This window comes from Cupressus sempervirens, chromosome 6 (assembly GCF_028749045.1).
Source record: "Cupressus sempervirens isolate cs-2001-9-10 chromosome 6, ASM2874904v1, whole genome shotgun sequence".
In the NCBI taxonomy this organism is placed as follows: Eukaryota; Viridiplantae; Streptophyta; class Pinopsida; order Cupressales; family Cupressaceae; genus Cupressus; species Cupressus sempervirens.
The window spans coordinates 114,604,833-114,626,255 of record NC_143123.1 but is presented as its reverse complement, the minus strand read 5'-3'; the positions used below and the strand labels follow the sequence as shown (position 1 = coordinate 114,626,255).

Sequence of the window (21,423 nt, the reverse complement as noted above, 5' to 3'; positions counted from 1 at the left end):
GGCAGGAATATAGAATGTTTTTCATGTGGTCAAATTGGACATTATGCAGCTCAGTGTCCATAGTGAGCACCTCAATTTTTACGACCTAGGCCTACAGCTTTAGGACCCATAGTTGGTGATGTAGGGAGAGCTCATAGAGTTTTTGCAGCAGTTGATCAGCGTCGGGCAGATCATCAGGGAACAGTGGTTGAGACCACAGGTGCTATTTGAGGTATATCTCTTTCAGTATTGTTTGATTCAGGAGCTAAAAATTCATTTATTTCACCATCTATAGTTTCTAAGTGTAAGCTGGATGCAGTGAAGCAAGATCATGGTTGGCAAGTGGAACTAGCCTTAGGGATTAAGGCCTCCACAGATTCTATAGTTCATAAGTGTGGGCTTAGCTTAGGGAGCTTTGATACGAAAGTAGATCTTCGAGTCATACCCCTTGGTTCCTATGATGTGGTTCTAGGCATGGACTGGCTTGGATCTCATAGAGCCAGTATAGATTGTAGGAAGAAGATTATTTTGTGCCAAGATGACCAAGGGAATGATGTGAAGATAGTTGAGATACCAAGGCTTATATCTCTGCAGATGATTTTTGCTATGCAAATAAAGAAAATTTTTCGTAAGGGATGTCAGATATTTGTTGTTATGGTAAATGATCTTGATGAAGAAGATCCTGTGAAGAAGACTTTAGATCAATCAATTTTACAGGAGTACATAGATGTCTTTCCAAGTGAGATTCTAGGCATGCCTTCGAAGAGGGACATTGATTTTAGCATTGACCTAATTCCTGGAGCGGAGCCTATCTCTAAAGCTCCTTATTGTATGACTACTTAGGAACTGGGTGAGCTATGTCTTTAGCTACAGGAACTTATGGCCAAAGGGAGCATTCGACCTAGTGTATCACCATGGGGAGCTCCAGTGCTCTTTGTGAAGAAGAAAGAGGGTTCTTTGCGCCTTTGTTTTGACTACAGACAGTTGAACAAGGTGACTATTAAGAACAGGTATCCTTTGCCTAGGATTGATGACTTATTTGATCAGATCAAGGGAGCTACAATATTCTCCAAGATTGACCTTAAGTCAGGATACCACCAGCTTCATATTAAGGAAGCAGATATTCACAAGACCGCTTTTCAAATGCGCTATGGGCATTATGAGTTCATAGTGGTACCTTTTGGGTTGACTAATGCTCCATTAGTGTTCATGAGTTTGATGAATGGTTTTTTTCGATCATAGCTTGACAAGTTTTTTCTCATATTTCTTGATGACATATTGATATTTTCTAAGACTCAGAAGCAGCATGAGGAACATCTGCGGTTGGTATTGTAGTATTTGAGAGGCAATCAGCTTTACGCCAATGTTGCTAAGTGTGAATTTTTCAAATTAGAGATTCAGTATTTAGGGCATGTTATCTCAAGTGATGGTATTTTAGTGGATCCTGCAAAGATTCAGGCGATAATAGATTGCCCTACCCCGACTAATGTGTCAGAGATTCGTAGTTTCATGGGTTTAGCTAGTTATTATCGCATATTTGTCCAAAAATTCTCTAGTATAGCACATCCTATCACTTCTCTTCAGAGGAGAGGTAAGAAGTTTGTGTGGATAGAGAAATGTGAGGAAGCATTTCAGAGGCTCAAGGAGCTTTTGACTAGTGCACCAATTTTAGTTGTACCTGAACTAGAAGGTGATTTCATGTTGTGTATAGATGCTTCTCTTGAAGGAATTGGAGTAGTGTTGATGCAGAATGGATGGGTGATTGCGTATAAATCACGCAAGGTCAAGGATCATGAGTTAAATTACCCTACACATGATCTTGATTTAGCAGTAGTAGTTCATGCTTTGACAAGGTGGAGACATTTCTTGTTGGGTTACAAATTTGAGCTACATAGTGATCATCGTAGTCTTCAATAATTTTTTACTCAGCCTAATTTGGATGCTCGCCAGAGACGATGGATGGAATTTTTATGCGAGTATGATTTTGAGGTTAAGTACATTCAAGGTAAGGAGAATGTGGTGGCAGATGCTTTGAGTCACAGGAGACATGTGGTAACATCGACGACTCTTAGTGTGGATTTGAGGAGTCAAATTCTTCAGGCACTTCCTATGGATTCTTGGTATCAGGAAGTGTGCAGAGAGATAGATTTAGGGAGACCCTTGCAAGGTAAGTTTGCAGGTTATGTTCGAGAATCAGATGGTCTTTTGAGACATTTGGGTAGGATTTATGTGCCATTACTAGATGAGCTTTGCACCTTGATTCTAGCTGAAGCCCATCGTACACCTTACTTAGCACATCCAGGTGTCAAGAAGATGCATGCTGATTTGAGACGTTTGTTCTTTTGGTCTGGGATGAAGTGAGATATTGCTTATTTTGTGGCTAGGTGTCTTGAGTGTCAGAGAGTTAAGGCAGAACACCAGCACTCAACAGGACTATTGCAGCCTAATCTCATTCCTTCTTGGAAATGGGATATCATCTCCATGGATTTTATAGTAGGATTACCTATGACAGTTTGACATCATGATGCTATCATGGTTACCGTTGATCGGTTGACTAAGGTGGCACATTTTTCACCGATCAGGTCTTCCTACACAGCAGCTTCTGTAGCAAATGTCTTCATGCATGACATTGTAAGATTACATGGTATTCCTAGAAAGATCATTTCTGATAGGTATCCTGATTCACATCTTCTTTTTGGACATCGTTGTAGCATGAGCTTGGAGTGCAACTAAACTTCAGTTTGGCATATCATCCAGAGACTGATGGTCAAACAGAGAGGGTGAATCAAGTTTTGGAGGATATGTTATGGATGTATGTGATGGATAGGTAGACACATTGGGAGGACTATCTCTACCTAGTGGATTTTGCTTACAACAATGGGTATCATAGTCTATTGGCATGGCACAATTTCAGGCATTATATGGACGTCCTTGTCATACACCCTTGAGTTGGGACAACCTTGAGGATCACATCTTGTTGGGTCCTGAGATGTTTTGTGATATGGAACAACAGGTAGTGCATATCCGTGAGCACTTGACTACGACACAGGATAGGCAAAAAAAGTATGCGGATGCTCATAGGACAGATAAACAGTTTGCTATGGGTGATAAGGTTTTCTTCAAAGTGCGATTGCAAAAGAGTCCAATCCGGTACGAAAAGGATTCTAAGCTAGCACCTCGCTTTGTGGGACCATTCAAGATTTTGGAGAGAATTGGCCCGATTGCTTACTGCCTTGCTCTACCACCCAGCCTAGCTCGCATTCATGATGTTTTCCATGTTTCAATGCTTAGGCAGTATATTCTTGATATTGTGCATGTTCTTGATTGGAATGCGTTGCAGGTAGAGGACAGGCAGTTGGCTTTGGATTCGGTTCGTATTCTGGAGCAGCGGGGGTTGACCCTCAGGGGTCGAACCATCGAGCAGGTAAGGGTCCAATGGGACCCTACTGACGATTCTTCAGCTACTTGGGAGGATGCAGCTAGATTGAGGGAGTTATATCCCTATTTGTTTGTAGGCTTCCAGGAGTAAGCCTAATCCAAGGGGGGGGTGGATGTAGTGCCTACCCTCGTTCACATCTTTTCTAGACTTATTATTGCTATTATTATCAGACTATGTAGACTAGTTTTATGTTGATGGTTTAGTGGTGTTGTTTTGACACTATCAGATATTATGATAGGGATTCAGTTGATATATGATGAGATCATTTAGACTTTACATTGCATGTATGTATAATGATCATTACATTGTTTTCAGTTATTAGATGGTTTATTATCTCATGTGTTTTATTATGGTTACTTACCCCATAATTGCATGTGTATGGTGTGCGTGTTTTCTTATTGTATGGCATTTCTGATGTGGTTAAGGAAGGGAGTCGTAGTCACCTGCTTAGTCAGGATCTACACGATGCACCACTTCCTGCCATTGTCTGTTTAGCTTAACATTATATATTGTATGTACATGCATGGTTTTTCTGCAGGTTGCAAGTATTGGGTATCGACTTCCCTAAATTGCCAGGATGAGCATACCCTATTATACTATCTCAATGATAAGAGAAGGGAGATAAATTCTCAAGTCCAAATCCCAAACCTAAAAAAAACCATTTGTCCTAGTGAGTTAGGACAAGTATCAGAGTTGAATACCCACCGAATGTGTCGGATGACATATTTCGTAATTTTTAACCCTTTAGATTGATTTTGTATGATTTGTTCTATGATGGGTTTTCATATTTTATCTTGAAGGTCTATGGTGAATTTTCTATTAATTAAGTCTTAATAAATAGATTTAATTAATAAATTATTTATTTGAGAAAATTAATAAAATATCACGATCTTTGATATTTTGATTGTTATTAATTAAATCTGAATTATTGGGGAAAAGGAATTAAATAAAAGAAAACTAGAAATTAAAATTAATAATAATTATAAAATAATAATAAAGTAATAAATAAAATAATAATAATAATAAAAGTTATAAAAATTAAAATGAAAGTTATAAAATTTAAATAGAAATTATTTAAAAAGTAAATTGGAGTTATAAGTTTGCATGGGAATTAACATGTATCAACAACACGGGGGTTAGTGCATCAATTAAGCACAAGGTGTTTACAATTCTATGACTCATCAAAAAGGTTAGAAAAGACCCATGCTTAGTTGGTGACACCTTTCAGCGGTTTCAAGAAGCATTCCAAATGTTTTTTAAGAGCTCTTTATATTCAGGCATACATAGAAGCTTAGGGAGAGAGAGCGTGGAGAGCAATTGGAGCATTGGAGGACTCAAGAACTTTGAAGAAGGGAGCTTGCTCTGCGGGTTTTCTGAGGAAAAACGAATTAGCATCAGAATCCGAGTAGATTCTTGTGATTTTTCTTATGCTATTTCCGCATCATGCATTCCTGTCTTCTTCGTGTCTTCCATATGTCTTCTGAGGAATTTCATATTTTTATTGTATGCATTTTCAATTTGGGCAATTAAATTTATTTGAGAATTTTATATGCATGGATTTTTAAAAAAAGAGAAAACGGAGCTAGGGTTAATTCATAGCCAAACCCATTAGATTATTTATTAAATAAATTTGAGATCAAAGTTTATAGGAAATTTTTAAAAATTAAAATTTCTAAATAAACCGTGTATATACATGTTTTTATTTTTTTTAATCTGCATACACATATACATATATATATATGCAATATGTATACATGATTATATGCTGTGATGTTTTTTTTTAATTCTGTAAGTATATATATATATATATATACACACACACACACACACAGATATATATATATATATATACATATATATATATATACATACATATGTATATATAATATATATTTAATTAAAAATATATATATATATCATTAATCTAAAACATTTTTTGAAAAATGTTGAACTTTATTTAAAAATCGAATTGCATATTCGCGAATGGAAATCGCATAAGCAATTTTTTTTATAAAAAAAAAAAGAAATTTAAAGCAAATTGAGGCGGGCGGGGAGGGCTGAGCCCGTACCCCCACCCCACTACGTATATGTGGCAGAGGCTGGCGGCACTGTTGTCGCAGGCTCTGCGACAGCAGGCCTGCACGGTACCTCCTCTGTGCAGTGATATAGATATATATGAATTGACTTCCAAGGTTGTGACGCAATTTTGCGATTTGCAATTTGCGATTTGCGGTATGATTATTATATTTTGTTTTATAAAATGTTTTTTATTTTTTTATTTTTTTTATATGTATAGATGTATATTTATGTATATATATATATACAAGTGTGTGTATATATATATATATATATAAGTATATATGTATATATATATATACTATTAACTATAAATGATTATTATAAAGTTCTCAATTGATGGATCACTGTTTTAATGATTAAAATATTGCTATTAAGCTTGTCAATTATGAAGAGATATTAATAATTAATTTAATTAAACTTAGTTTTTTAAAATTAAGATTAATTATTAGAATATATAATCAAAGTTTTTTCATTGAGAATGTCAATTTTCAAACAATGTCATATAAATCAATTAGAAAATTGAGTCTAATGGAAAAAAATTTTATCTATCAAATGAATACTTGGGTTAGGAAAAACATGAAATTTTTCCACTTGATATAATTTGGAAAAACATAAACTGAGACTTTTAAAATTAAAAAAAACTAGCAAAACCAAAACATGTGTTTACATTGCGTATTCCTTATGCTATTGTTTTGGGTTTTGGGTTGACTAGTGTTGAACAGTATAGGACGTCTACCAGAGGCTTGGTGGTTATGTGACTATGATGCCATGATGATGTTTTAATCTCGATCTTTATATACCAACCATGGTTATGTGATGGAATGCTCTGTGTATTGGATGTGAATACTGATTGTTATAGTTGAGATTCTTATTTATGAGACTTAACCATTATTTTTGGTCATCGATCAGTTATCCTTGGTTATTTTCTAATTTCCATGATGGGACTAAAATATGGATTTATTCTTGATGATGTCATGTTGTGACATGTTTGACTCAACCATTTTTGGAGTCTTCGATCAGTGTGTTTGAGATATATTGTTGGTAATTGAGAATCATTGGATACTTTTGATTATAAGTGATACTTCAGTTGCCAATAGAGAGCTATTGTGGTCATGATTTTCTATGGATGTTTATTCATGGAGATTTGATGCTTTTATTTGATGATTTTACTATGGATTATTTTTGTGATTTTGAGATTTATGATTCCATCAACATTAGGATAGGATATCTGTATGTAGTGACGGGAAGTGGCTTGCAATGGGGGTCGAGGCCCTAAGAGGCTGCCAGGGTAACTCATTGTAAGTTGGATTAATAAGTGATAGCATTCACACCTAATACTAACTGAATGAACCTAAAAAGATAAGTGTTTTGGTTCTTGCCCATGCCTTGAGTGCTTGTATAGGCTAGGATGGGAGTAGTGAGAATGCATGGTTGCGACCTTGCATTCCATAGTATGCCTTGTCAGTATGAGAGGATACTAGTGGCTGCATGAGATCAATATGGACCCATGGAGTTTAGCTAACTGCCAGGGTAACTTGTACGTGATAAATGCGATGACACTTTCCTGCTTGTATAGTAGGTTCCTACATGTCATTGTGTGCCTCTGGGATTAGATGTCAATTTTGTGATTGGAACCTTTGAGTTAGTATACTTTTAGGATTTCTAGATTATAGGGATTTATGCTATGTGATTTTGATAACCTATTTCGGACTTGAGATTATCTCCTCAGCACGGTGGGAGTGGACCACATAGGTACCACGCGGTCAGGTGGTAGTGTATTTTCCACTCTTATCATTTGAGATCCATTGAGACATCGTGGCTAATGCGTCCTTCATGATGGTGGATATGTATCCTTTCATTGATGATTAGCATATGTTAGATGATGTTATCTTATGCTTATATTTGCATGTTAGATTTCTTTCTATATATGATGTTGTATATGTTAGGAGTGACATTCCTACTATGTTAATACTGATGATCTCTTTGGTGATTTGGGATGTTACGCACGGACGGATGGCCCACGATGGCCTAATGATGCTATTAATGGTTGGGAGGAACCGTGCACTTAGTTAGTTATGTTTGATCTTACGATGGATGTCTATGTATTCTATGATGATGTATCATGTGTATCATGTGATTGTCTTTGATGTATCATGGATTAGAATAGGATGATGTGCCTTATTTCACATATGTATATTCTTTTAAGCCTTCATACCCTGTGACATGTATAGTGGATGATTGAGCATTTGGAAATGTAATGTATGAATATTGAACTTATCATTATTATTTCATGTGGTTGTTGTACTAGATGAATTCATGTATGTAATTCAACATTAGGGATCTTAAAGAATGAAATCGGTTATGTATGTTATGTTTACTTTTAGATGGACATTGCTATTGTTCCTATTATTATGTACAAGTTATATGTGGTATTTACTTCCATGATATTGTAAAAAATAAAAAAAAATTAAAAAAAATGTTACCAAACTTAGTGAAATTCTAGGTTAATTCTTTGGATCCCTTGGCGGGGCATTAAAGAAGAGATGAGGATCTCTTAAATAGACTTTCCTGGAATTCATCAATGGTTAAGATCGATTTCAATCAATGGTCAGGATTAGAGGTGAAGTTCAGTCGTAAAGGAAGATTTCCAAATTAAAGGGAGTTAACAGATTTAACTTGAGTAAAATAAGGAGTTAACTGATTCAATTTGAGTAGAAAAAGGAGTTAACTGATTTAACTCATTTTTTATCAATAGTGAACTAGAAATTTCCCTTTTTGAACTGAAGAGAGATTTTGTTGAGATATTTAATTTAATAAAATGAGATATGCTCTCATAATTACTTTTTCTATTTAATTAAACAATCTTTAATTAATTAGAGACACTTTTCTTATTTAATTAAATAACTTCATTTAATTAATTAGGAATGGCTTCTCATTCAATTAAATAAATTTATTTAATTAATTAGAAGTAAGTACTCCATTTAAGTAAATAATTTCGTTTAACTATTTCAAAATTCTTTTCGAAACTAGTCAACTCAAGTCAACCGTGGTTAAATCTGGTCAACTTTTGGTCAAACTTGATCTTTGCGTATGTGAATATGAGCAAATGTGAGTATGAATTCCAGCAACAATTTGATGCAAATTCCCATTCAACCTTTGAAAATGAAGAGATGAGGGTCTCTTAAATAGACTTTCTTGGAATTCATCAACAGTTAAGATCGATTTCAATCAACTGTCAGGATTAAAGGTGAAGTTAAGTCATAAAGGGAGATTTCCAAATTAAAGAGAGTTAACAGATTTAATTTGAGTAAAATAAGGAGTTAACTAATTCAATTTGAGTAGAAAAAAGGAGTTAACTGATTTAACTCATTTTTGATCAATAGTGAATTGGAAATTTTCCTTTTTGAACTGAAGAGAGATTTTGTTGAGATATTTAATTTAATAAAATGAGATATGCTCTCATAATTACTTTTTCTATTTAATTAAATAATCTTTAATTAATTAGAGACAATTTTCTTATTTAATTAAATAAATTCATTTAATTAATTATGAATGGCTTCTCTTTTAATTAAATAACTTTGTTTAATTAATTAGAAGTAAGTACTCCATTTAATTAAATAATTTCATTTAATTTTTTTAAAATTATTTTCGAAACTAGTCAACTCAAATCAACCGTGGTTAAATTTGTCGACTTTTGGTCAAACTTGATCTTTGCGTATGTGAATATGAGCAAATGTGAGTATGAATTCTAGCAACAATTCGATGCAAATTCTCATTCAACCTTTTAAAATGAAGAGATGAGGGTCTCTTAAATAGACTTTCGTGGAATTCATCAACGGTTGAGATCGATTTCAATCAACAGTCAGTATGGCTAAACTTGATTAAGAACCCAATTAGCAAAAGATACTATCTTAATCCAACTTAGGTCCAAGGGTTACATAGCTAACCCTAACTAGTATGCTAAAGAGCACAAATAATTCACGAGTGTCAAGCGACACTAAAAGAACATAGTTATGAATATTAACATTTACTGAACACAGAAGGAAAATACATACATACATCTCACAATAAAAATACTTGAATTATGAACAACAAGGTTTTCAAAATTAACACATAGAGATCAGTTATGTTCTTCCGTTGGTTTCCTCGGCTAAAATATTTGCACACTCATTGCACACATTAGTAGTCTCGTAAAATCACATGTACATATATATGTATCAGAAATTTACATAAATTGAAACATACATCAATCAGGGTTTTGTGCATCCTACTTATATCCTTCATCATAAAGATTCCAAAATTAATATGTTAATCCTACATTTTACTTAATTCATCAACATACCTATACATAAAACATTAAATGAAAAGCATCAAATATCTGAAAGTAACATCACACATCATGAAATAATATCATATGTTCTAAGCATCAGATCATTTCTTGACATCTCGAGTCGAGAGTATCAAAATAATAAAGTAACAACTAAGGCTACGAAGGGTCGGGGTGAGGCCTCACATAAGTGCACGGTTCCTCCCAACCGTTAATAGCATCATTAGACCATCGTGGATCCTAGCCATCGCTCTGTGCATAACATTCCAAATCACCGAAGAGATCATCATTATTAACATAGTAGGAATGTCACTCCTAATGAATACAACATCATATGTAGAAGTAATCTAACATGCAAATAAAAGCATAAGATAGCATCGTCTAACATATGCTAATCATCAATGAAAAAGGATACATATCCACCATCATGAAGGACGCATCAACCACGATGTCTTAATGAATCTCAAAATGATAAGAGTGGAAAATACACTACCACCCGACCGCGTGGTACCAAAGTGGTCCACTCCCACCCTGCTGAGGAGATAATCTCAAGTCCCAAACAGGCTATCAAAATCACATAGCACAAATCTCCATAAGTCCAGGAATCCTAAAAGTATACTAGCTCAAAGGTTCCAATCACAAAACTAACATCTAATCCCAGAGGCACACAATGACATGTAGGAACCTACTATCCAAGCGGGAAAGTGTCATCGCATTTATCACGTACAAGTTACCCTGGCAGTTAGCTAAACTCCACGGGTCCATACTGATTTCATGCGGCCACTAGTATCCTCTCATACTAACAAGGCATACTAGGGAATGCAAGGTCGCAACCATGCATCTCACTACTCCCATCCTAGCCTATACAAGCACTCAAGGCATGGGCGAGAACAAAACACTTATCTTTTTAGGTTCATTTTGTTAGTATTAGGTGTGAATGTTATCACTTATTAATCCAACTTACAATGAGTTACCCTGGCAGCCTCTTAGGGCCTCGACCCCCATTGCAAGCCACTTCCCGTCACTACATGCAGATATCCTACCCTAATGCTCATAGACTCATAAATCTCAAAACCACAAAAGATAATCCATAATAAAATCATCAAATATGCATAAAAGCATGAAATCTCCATGAGCAAATATCCATAGAAAATCATGAACACAAAAACTCTCTATTGGCAACTGAAGTATCCCTAATAATCAAATATCCATTAGTTCTCAATAACCAAAATATATATCTCAATCATACTGATTGAAGACTCCAAAAATGGTTGAGTTAAACATGTTAGGTCAAGAGTCTCATACACAAGAATAATCAAGGATAACTGATCGATGACCAAAATAATGGTTAGGTCAAGAGTCTCATACACAAGAATCTCAACTATAACAATCAGTAATCACATCCAATACATAGAGCATTCCATCACAAACCATGGTTGGGTTTATAAAGATCGAGATTAAAATATCATCATGACATCACAATCACATAACCCCCAAGCCTCTGGTAGACGTCCTATACTAGTCAACACTAGTCAACCCAAAACCCAAAACAATAGCATAAAGAATACACAATGTAAACACATGTTTTGGTTTTGCTAAGTTTTCAAATTTGAATTAAAAAGTTTCTGTCTACGTTTTTCCAAATTATATTAAGTGGAGAAATTTCACATTTTTCCTAACCCATGTATTTGTTTGATAGATAAAAGTTTCTCCCCAAAACTATTAGACTCAATTTTCTAATTGATTTAATAATATTTTGTTTATATAACATTGTTTGAAAATTGACACTCTCAATGAATCAAAACTTCAATTATATATTCTAATAACTAATCTTAATTAAACTAAGTTTAATTAAATTAATTATTAATATCTCTTCATAATTGACAAGCTCAATATCAATATTTTAAATCATTAAAAGAGTGATCCATTAATTTAGAACTTTATAATATTTATTTATAATTAATTATATATACATATATATATACATACATAAATATATATAATAACATTTAATAATTAATGATATTGCAAAAAAATTGAGATTCATATCCAAAACTCATATGAAATAACGTTGCAAATAAAATTTTATATAATTTAAAACCAAACTCAAATCGTAATGTGATTTTAAAATTGTGTGGCCCAATACATCCGCACCGCAGGTACACTGTGGATTGCAGGTACACTGCGATCTCGCAGGCCTGCGGTGGGTGGGGTATATAATACTCACCCAAAATCATATATATATTTTTTAAACGCGATTTTCAATAACATTTTTTATAAAAATGTTCCCATGCGATATGATATACTATTAACATGAAACTCTATCGCGATTTGACATTCGATTATTATACAAATAAATGTATATATATATGGGTGTATATATGTATATATATATATGTGTATATATATATACATGCAGAGTTTATCACCATCACAGCACATACATATATATATGTATATAATGATATATACGTATATGTGTATGCGGATTCACAGTTTACTTAGAAATTCTAATTTTCAAAATTCTCCTTTAAATCTTTGATCTTCAAATTTATCCAATAAATAATCTAATGGGTTTGGCTATGAATTTAAACCCTAGCCCCATTTTCTTTCAGATCTATGCATATAAAGATTTCTACATAAATTCAATTGCCCATATTGAGAATGCATACAATAAAAATATGAAATTCCTCAGAAGACATATGGAAGACACGGAATGCAAGATGTAGAAATAGCATAAGTAAAATCACAAGAATCTACCCAGATTCTGATGCTAATTCGCTCTTCCTCAGAAAACCCGCAGAGCAAGCTCCCTTCTTCAGAATTCTCGAATCCCCCAATGCTCCAATTGCACTCCAAACACTATATTTAAGCTTCTATGAATGGATGAATATAAAGAGCTTTCAGGAAACATCTAGAATGCTTCTAGAAATAGCTAGAAGGTGTCACCAACTAAGCATGGGTCTTTTCCAACCTTCAAGATGAGCCATAGGGTTGTAGACACCATGTGCTTAATTGATGCACTAACCCCTGTGTTGTTGACACATGAGAAATAGAAAAGTGCATTAATTCCCATGCAAGCTTATAACTCCAATTCACTTTTTATATAATTTCTATTTAAATATTTATAACTTTTATTTTAACTTTATAACTTTTATTTTTATTATTTATTTATTACTTTATTATTATTAATTTTAATTTCTAATTTTCTTTTATTTAATTCATTTCTCTCAATTAATTCTCATTTAATTAATTATACTCAAAATATCAAATAACATGATATTTTATATTAATTTTCTCCAAGATAATTAATTTATTAATTAAATCCATTTATTAAGACTTAATTAATAGAAAATTCACCATAGACCTCCAAGATAAAATATGAAAACCCATCATAGAACAAATCATACAAAATGAGTCCAAAGGGTTAAAAATCACGAAATATGTCATCTGACACATTCGATGGGTACTCAACTTTGATACCTCTCCTAACTCACTAGGACAAATGGTTTAAGGGTTTGGGATTTGGACTTGAGAATTTATCTCCCTTCTCTTATCATTGAGATAGTATAATAGGGTACGCTCATCCTGGCAATTCAAGGAAGTCGATACCCGATACCTGCAACCTGCACAAAAACCATGCATGTACATACAATATATATAATGCTAAGCTAAATAGATAATGGTAGGAAGTGGTGCATCACGTAGATCTCGACTAAGCAAGTGACTACGACTCCCTTCCTTAACCACATCAGAAATGCCATACAATATGAAAACACGCACACCATACACATGCAAGTATGGGGTAAGTATCCATAATAAAACACATGAGATAATATACCATCTAACTAATCATCATTAATAACTGAAAACAATGTAATGATCATCACACATACATGAAATGTGAAGTCTAAATGATCTCATCATATATCAACTGAATCCATATCATAATATCTGATAGGGTCAAAACAATACCACTAAACCATCAACATAAAACTAGTCCATCAAAGTCTAATAATAATAACAATGTCCAGAAAAGATGTGAACAAGGGTAGGCACTACAGAGGGTCTCTTAAATAGACTTTCCTAGAATTGATCAATGGTTGAAATCGATTTCAATCAGCGGTTAGGATTAAAGGTGAAGTTCAGTCATAAAGGGAGATTTTCAAATTAAAGAGAGTTAACAGATTTAATTTGAGTAAAATAAGGAGTTAACTGATTCAATTTGAGTAGAGAAAGGAGTTAATTGATTTAACTTATTTTTTATCAATAGTGAACTGGAAATTTTCCTTTTTGAACTGAAGAGAGATTTTGTTGAGATATTTAATTTAATAAAATGAGATATGCTCTCATAATTACTTTTTCTATTTAATTAAATAATCTTTATTTAATTAGAGACACTTTTCTTATTTAATTAAATAACTTCATTTAATTAATTAGGAATGGCTTCTCATTTAATTAAATAGCTTTGTTTAATTAATTAGAAGTAAGTACTCCATTTAATTAAATAATTTTTATTAATTATTTCAAAATTCATTTCGAAACTAGACAACTCAAGTCAACTGTGGTTAAATCTGGTCAACTTTTGGTCAAACTTGATCTTTGCGTATGTGAATATGAGCAAGTGTGAGTATGAAATCCAGCAAAAATTCGATGGAAATTCTCATTCAACCTTTCAAAATGAAGAGATGAGGGTCTCTTAAATAGACTTTTCTAAAATTCATCAACGGTTGAGATCGATTTCAATAAACGGTCAGGATTAAAGGTGAAGTTCAGTCATCAAGGGAGATTAACAAATTAAAGGGAGTTAACAGATTTAATTTGAGTAAAATAAGAAGTTAACTGATTCAATTTGAGTAGAGAAAGGAGTTAACTGATTTAACTCATTTTTTATCAATAGTGAACTGAAAATTTCTATTTTTGAACTGTAGAAAGATTTTGTTGAGATATCTAATTTAATAAAATGAGATATGCTCTCATAATTACTTTTTCAATTTAATTAAATAATCTTTAATTAATTAGAGACACTTTTCTTATTTAATTAAATAACTTAATTTAATTAATTAGGAATGGCTTCTTATTTAATTAAATAACTTTGTTTAATTAATTTTAAGTAAGTACTCCATTTAAATAAATAATTTCATCTAATTTTTTCAAAATTCTTTTCAAAACTAGTCAACTCAAGTCAACCGTGGTTAAATTTGCTCAATTTTTGGTCAAACATAATTTTTGCGTATGTGAATATGAGCAAATGTGAGTATGAAGTCCAGCTAAAATTCGATTAAAATTCTCATTCAATCTTTCAAAATGAAGAGATGAGGGTCTCTTACATAGACTTTCCTGGAATTCATCAATGGTTGAGATCGATTTCAATCAGCGGTTAGGATTAAAGGTGAAGTTCAGTCATAAAGGGAGATTTCCAAATTAAAGGGAGTTAACAGATTTAATTTGAGTAAAATAAAGAGTTAACTGATTCAATTTGAGTAGAAAAAGGAGTTAACTGATTTAACTCATTTTTTATCAATAGTGAACTGAAAATTTCTCTTTTTGAACTAAAGAGAGATTTTGTTGAGATATTTAATTTAATAAAATGAGATATGCTCTCATAATTACATTTTCTATTTAATTAAATAATCTTTAATTAATTAGAGACACTTTTATTATTTAATTAAATAACTTCATTTAATTAATTAGGAATGGCTTCTCATTTAATTAAATAACTTTGTTTAATTAATTAGAAGTAAGTACTCCATTTTATTAAATAATTTCGTTTAATTATTACAAATTTTTTTTGAAACTACTCAACTCAAGACACCGTGGTTAGATCTGGTCAACATTTGGTCAAACTTGATCTTTGCGTATGTGAATATGAGAAAATGTGAGTATGAATTTCAGCAACAATTCGATGCAAATTCTCATTCAACCTTTCAAAATGAAGAGATGAGGGTCTCTTAAATAGACTTTCTCTGAATTCATCAACGGTTGAGATCGATTTCAATCAACGGTCGGGATTAAAGGTGAAGTTCAGTCATAAAGGGAGATTTCCAAATTAAAGGGAGTTAACAAATTTAATTTGAGTAAAATAAGGAGTTAAATGATTCAATTTGAGTAGAAAAAGGACTTAACTGATTTAACTCATTTTTGATCAATAGTGAACTGAAAATTTTCCTTTTTGAACTGAAGAGAGATTTTGTTGAGATATTTAATTTAATAAAATGAGATATGCTCTCATAATTACTTTTTCTATTTAATTAAATAATCTTTAATTCATTAGAGACACTTTTCTTATTTAATTAAATAACTTCATTTAATTAATTAGGAATGGCTTCTCATTTAATTAGATAACTTTGTTTAATTAATTAGAAGTAAGTACTCCATTTAATTAAATAATTTCGTTTAATTATTTCAATTTTCTTTTTGAAACTAGTCAGCTCAAGTCAACTGTGGTTAAATCTGGTCCACTTTTGGTCAAATTTGATCTTTGCGTATGTGAATATGAGCAAATGTGAGTATAAATTCCAGCAACAATTCGATGCAAATTCTCATTCATTCTTTCAAAATGAAGACATGAGGGTCTCTTAAATAGACTTTCCTGGAATTCATCAACGGCTGAGATCAATTTCAAACAACGATCGGGACTAAAGGTGAAGTTCAGTCATAAAGGGAGATTTCCAAATTAAAGGGAGTTAACAGATTTAATTTGAGTAAAATAAGGAGTTAACTGATTCAATTTGAGTAGAGAAAAGAGTTAACTAATTTAACGCATTTTTGATCAATAGTAAACTGAAAATTTCCCTTTTTGAACTGAAGAGAGATTTTGTTGAGATATTTAATTTAATAAAATGAGATATGCTCTCATAATTACTTTTTCTAATTAATTAAATAATTTTGATTAATTAGAGACATTTTTCTTATTTGATTAAATAACTTCATTTAATTAATTAGGAATGGCTTCTCATTTAATTAGATAACTTTGTTTAATTAATTAGTAGTAAGTACTCCATTTAATTAAATAATTTCATTTAATTATTTCAAAATTCATTTCGAAACTAGTTAACTCAAGTCAACCGTGGTGAAATCTGGTCAACTTTTGGTCAAACTTGATCTTTTCATATGTGAATATGAGCAAATGTGAGTATGAATTCCAACAACAATTCGATGCAAATTCTCATTCAACCTTTCAAAATGAAGAGATGAGGGTCTCTTAAATAGACTTTCCTGGAATTCGTTAACGTTTGAGATCAATTTCAATCAACGGTCAAGATTAAAGTTGAATTTCAGTCATAAAGGGAGATTTTCAAATTAAAGGGAGTTAATAGATTTAATTTGAGTAAAATAAGGAGTTAACTGATTCAACTTGAGTAGAGAAAGGAGTTAACTGATTTAGCTCATTTTTTATCAATAGTGAATTGGAAATTTCCCTTTTTGAACTGAAGAGAGATTTTGTTCAGATATTTAATTTAATAAAATGAGGTATGCTCTCATAATTACTTTTTCTATTTAATTAAATAATCTTTAATTAATTAAAGACACTTTTCTTATTTAATTAAATAACTTCATTTAATTAATTAGGAGTGGCTTCTCATTTAATTAAATAACTTTGTTTAATTAATTAGAAGTAAGTACTCCATTTAATTAAATAATTTTGTTTAGTTATTTGAAATTTTTTTCGAAACTAGTCAACTCAAGTCAACCGTTGTTAAATTTGCTCAATTTTTGGTCAAACTTGATCTTTGCGTATGTGAATATGAGCAAATGTGAGTATGAATTCTAGCAACAATTCGATGCAAATTCTCATTCAACTTTTCAAAATGAAGAGATGAGGGTCTCTTAAATAGACTCTCATGGAATTCATCAATGGTTGAGATCAATTTCAATCAATGGTTGAGATCAATTTCAATCAATGGTCAGGATTAAAGGTGAAGTTCAGTCATAAAGGGAGATTTCCAAATTAAAGAGAGTTAACAGATTTAATTTGAGTAAAATAAGGAGTTAACTGATTCAATTTGAGTAGAGAAAGGAGTTAACTGATTTAACTCATTTTTGATCAATAGTGTACCGAAAATTTCCCTTTTTGAACTGAAGATAGATTTTGTTGAGATATTTAATTTAATAAAATGAGATATGCTCTTATAATTAATTTTTCTATTTAATTAAATAATCTTTAATTAATTAGAGAAACTTTTCTTATTTAATTAAATAACTTCATTTAATTAATTAGGAAGGGCTTCTCATTTAATTAAATAACTTTGTTTAATTAATTAGAAGTAAGTACTCCATTTAATTAAATAATTTTGTTTAATTATTTCAAAATTCTTTTCGAAACTAGTCAACTCAAGTCAGCCGTGGTTAAATGTGGTTAACTTTTGATCAAACTTGATCTTTGCATATGTGAATATGAGCAATTGTGAGTATGAATTCCAGCAACAATTCGATGCAAATTCTCATTCATCCTTTCAAAATGAAGAGATGAAGGTCTCTTAAATAGACTTTCCTAGAATTCATCAACGGTTGAGATCGATTTCAATCAACGGTCGGGACTAAAGGTGAAGTTCAGTCATAAAGGGAGATTTCCAAATTAAAGGGAGTTAACAGATTTAATTTGAGTAAAATAAGGAGTTAACTTATTCAATTTGAGCAGAAAAAGGAGTTAACTGATTTCACTCATTTTTTTATAATAGTGAACTGAAAATTTCCCTTTTTGAACTGAAGAGAGATTTTGTTGAGATATTTAATTTAATAAAATCAGATATGCTCTCATAATTACTTTTTCTATTTAATTAAATAATCTTTAATTAATTAGAGACACTTTTCTTATTTAATTAAATAACTTCATTTAATTAATTAGGAATGGCTTCTCATTTAATTAAATAACTTTATTTAATTAGTAAGAAGTAAGTACTCCATTTAATTATATAATTTCATTTAATTATTTCAAAATTCTTTTCGAAACTAGTCAACTCAAGTCAACCGTGGTTAAATCTGGTCAACTTTTGGTCAAACTTGGTCTTTGCATATGTGAATATGAGCAAGTGTGACTATGAATTCCAGCAACAATTCTATGCAAATTCTCATTCAACCTTTCAAAATGAAGATATGAGGGTCTCTTAAATAGACTTTCTTGGAATTCATCAACTGTTGAGATCAATTTCAATCAACAGTTAGGATTAAAGGTGAAATTCAGTCAGAAAGCGAGATTTCTAAATTAAAGGGAGTTAACAGATTTAATTTGAGTAAAATAATCAGTTAACTGATTGAATTTGAGTAGAAAAAGGAGTTAACTGATTGAACTCTTTTTTGATCAATAGTGAACTGAACATTTCCGTTTCTGCACTGAAGAGAGATTTTGCTGAGATATTTAATTTAATAAAATGAGATATGCTCTCATAATTACTTTTTCTATTTAATTAAATAATCTTTAATTAATTAGAGACACTTTTCTTATTTAATTAAATAACTTCATTTAATTAATTAGGAATGGCTTCTCATTTAATTAAATAACTTTTTTTAATTAATTAGAAGTAAGTACTCCATTTAATTAAATAATTTCATTTAATTATTTCAAAATTCTTTTCGAAACTAGTCAACTAAAGTCAACCGTGGTTAAATCTGGTCAACTTTTGTTCAAACTTGATCTTTGCGTATCTGAATATGAGCAAATGTGAGTATGAATTCTAGCAACAATTCGATGCAAATTGTCATTCAACCTTTCAAATGAAGAGATGAGGGTCTCTTAAATAGACTTTCTTTGAATTCATCAACGATTGAGATCGATTTCAGTCAACGGTCAGGATTAAAGGTGAAGTTCAGTCATAAAGGGACATTTCCAAATTAAAGGGAGTTAACATATTTAATTTGAGTAAAAAAAGGAGTTAACTGATTCAATTTGAGTAGAAAAAGGAGTTAACTGATTTAACTCATTTTTGATCAATAATGAATTGGAAATTTCCATTTTTGAACTGAAGAGAGATTTTTTTGTGATATTTAATTTAATAAAATGAGATATGCTCTCCTAATTACTTTTTATATTTAATTAAATAATCTTTAATTAATTAGAGACACTTTTCTTATTTAATTAAATAACTTCATTTAATTAATTAGGAATGGCTTCTCATTTAATTAAATAACTTCATTTAATTAATTAGGAATGGCATAGTATGGGTTCCCCTACCTACAAGCTAGCCTCTTTCTTAGCTAAGCTCTTATCCCCTCATGTCAGTAATGTTGACTCATTTGTCAAGGACTCGCAACACTTTGTTGATTTTATCCGTGATGCCTCGTGCAATGATAGGGATATGTTGGTCAGCTTTGATGTTGTTTCCCTCTTCACCAAAGTCCCCATCATCGATGCTATTGACATCATCAGTCGCAAGGTAAATTCTGAGGTTGCCTCCTTAGTAGAGTTATGTCTTCGATCCACTTTCTTCTCTTTCCAAGGGGTTATTTATGAGCAAGTGGATGGTGTGGCCATGGGCTCGCCCCTCTTTCCAATTGTCGCCAACCTCTATATGGAACATTTCGAAGACATTGCTCTACGTTCTTCCCCTCTCAAACCTAAATGGTGGAAACGTTATCTTGATGACACCAATGTCTGTTGGCCCCATGGCCTTGAAAAGCTTGAAGAGTTTCATGTGCATCTCAATAATGTGGCTTCTTGCATTTCTTTTACCAAAGAGGTTGAATCTACCAAGTGCTTACCTTTTCTTGACATCTTGATTATCAGGAAACCTGATGGTACCTTAGGTCGTAAGGTTTTCTGCAAAGCCACTCATATCGACTGCTATCTTCATGCTGCTTCGCATCACCACCCTAGCCAAAAAGTGGGCATTATCAAAACCCTTGCCTTGAGAGCCTTCTGTATTTGCGATGTAGACAACTTAGACCTTGAGCTTTCCCACCTCCGCCAAGTCTTCATATGGAATGGCTATTCGCACAAAAAAATCTCTCAGGATTTCAATCTTGCTAGGACTTTCTCACGTGCCTCCTCGCTCCCTTCCTCTTCTCCCCCAGACCCCTCTTCGTTTGTCTCTCTTCCTTTCGTTGCCGACATCTCTTACAAGATCGCCAAGATTCTTACCAAGCATGGTGTGCGAGTGGCTTTCAAACCCTTGACCACCTTGAAGAATTGCATCCCCTCGCTTAAAGTCCCCAGGGATGTCTTCTTGGAATTGGGCATCTATAAGATCCAGTGCTCTTGTGGCACTCCTTATATAGGTGAAATAGGTCGCTCTATCCACACGAGGATCAAAGAACATACTGCAAACATTAGGCATGAACGAGTGGCCAAATCAGCCTTGGTAGAACACTCCGGCACCACTAAGCATATTTCTTCCTAGAAAATGCTCATGTTGTGTGCAGGGAAGACAACTTCTTCAAGAGGAAACTCAAAGAGGCTATTGAAATCTTCAACAACCCTTCTAACCTCAATTGTGATGACGGCTGGAACTTGAACACCTCTTGGCATCCTCTGTTGTCTTCCCTCCCTCCTCTTTCACCTCGTCTTCTTTCCTCCTAGCTCGGGTTTCTTCCCTCCCTTTTTCTTTCACTTTTCTCTCTCTTGGCTCCCCGCTGCACCCTACCGTCTCTCCCCCTTCCCCCT

The 21,423-nt window shown here is 32.6% G+C and overlaps 1 protein-coding gene across 1 annotated transcript; it reads left to right on the top strand.

The window, feature by feature from the left end:
• The first annotated feature begins 3,079 nt into the window (after nt 1–3,079).
• Nucleotides 3,080–21,160, top strand: LOC149551467 (uncharacterized). The gene is made up of 5 exons (XM_089790104.1): nt 3,080–3,163; nt 3,320–3,349; nt 5,515–5,650; nt 11,984–12,036; nt 20,066–21,160. The coding sequence occupies exons 1-5, from the start codon at nt 3,080–3,082 to the stop codon at nt 21,158–21,160; spliced, it is 1,398 nt and encodes a 465-aa protein (XP_089646230.1).
• The last annotated feature ends 263 nt before the right edge of the window (nt 21,161–21,423 follow it).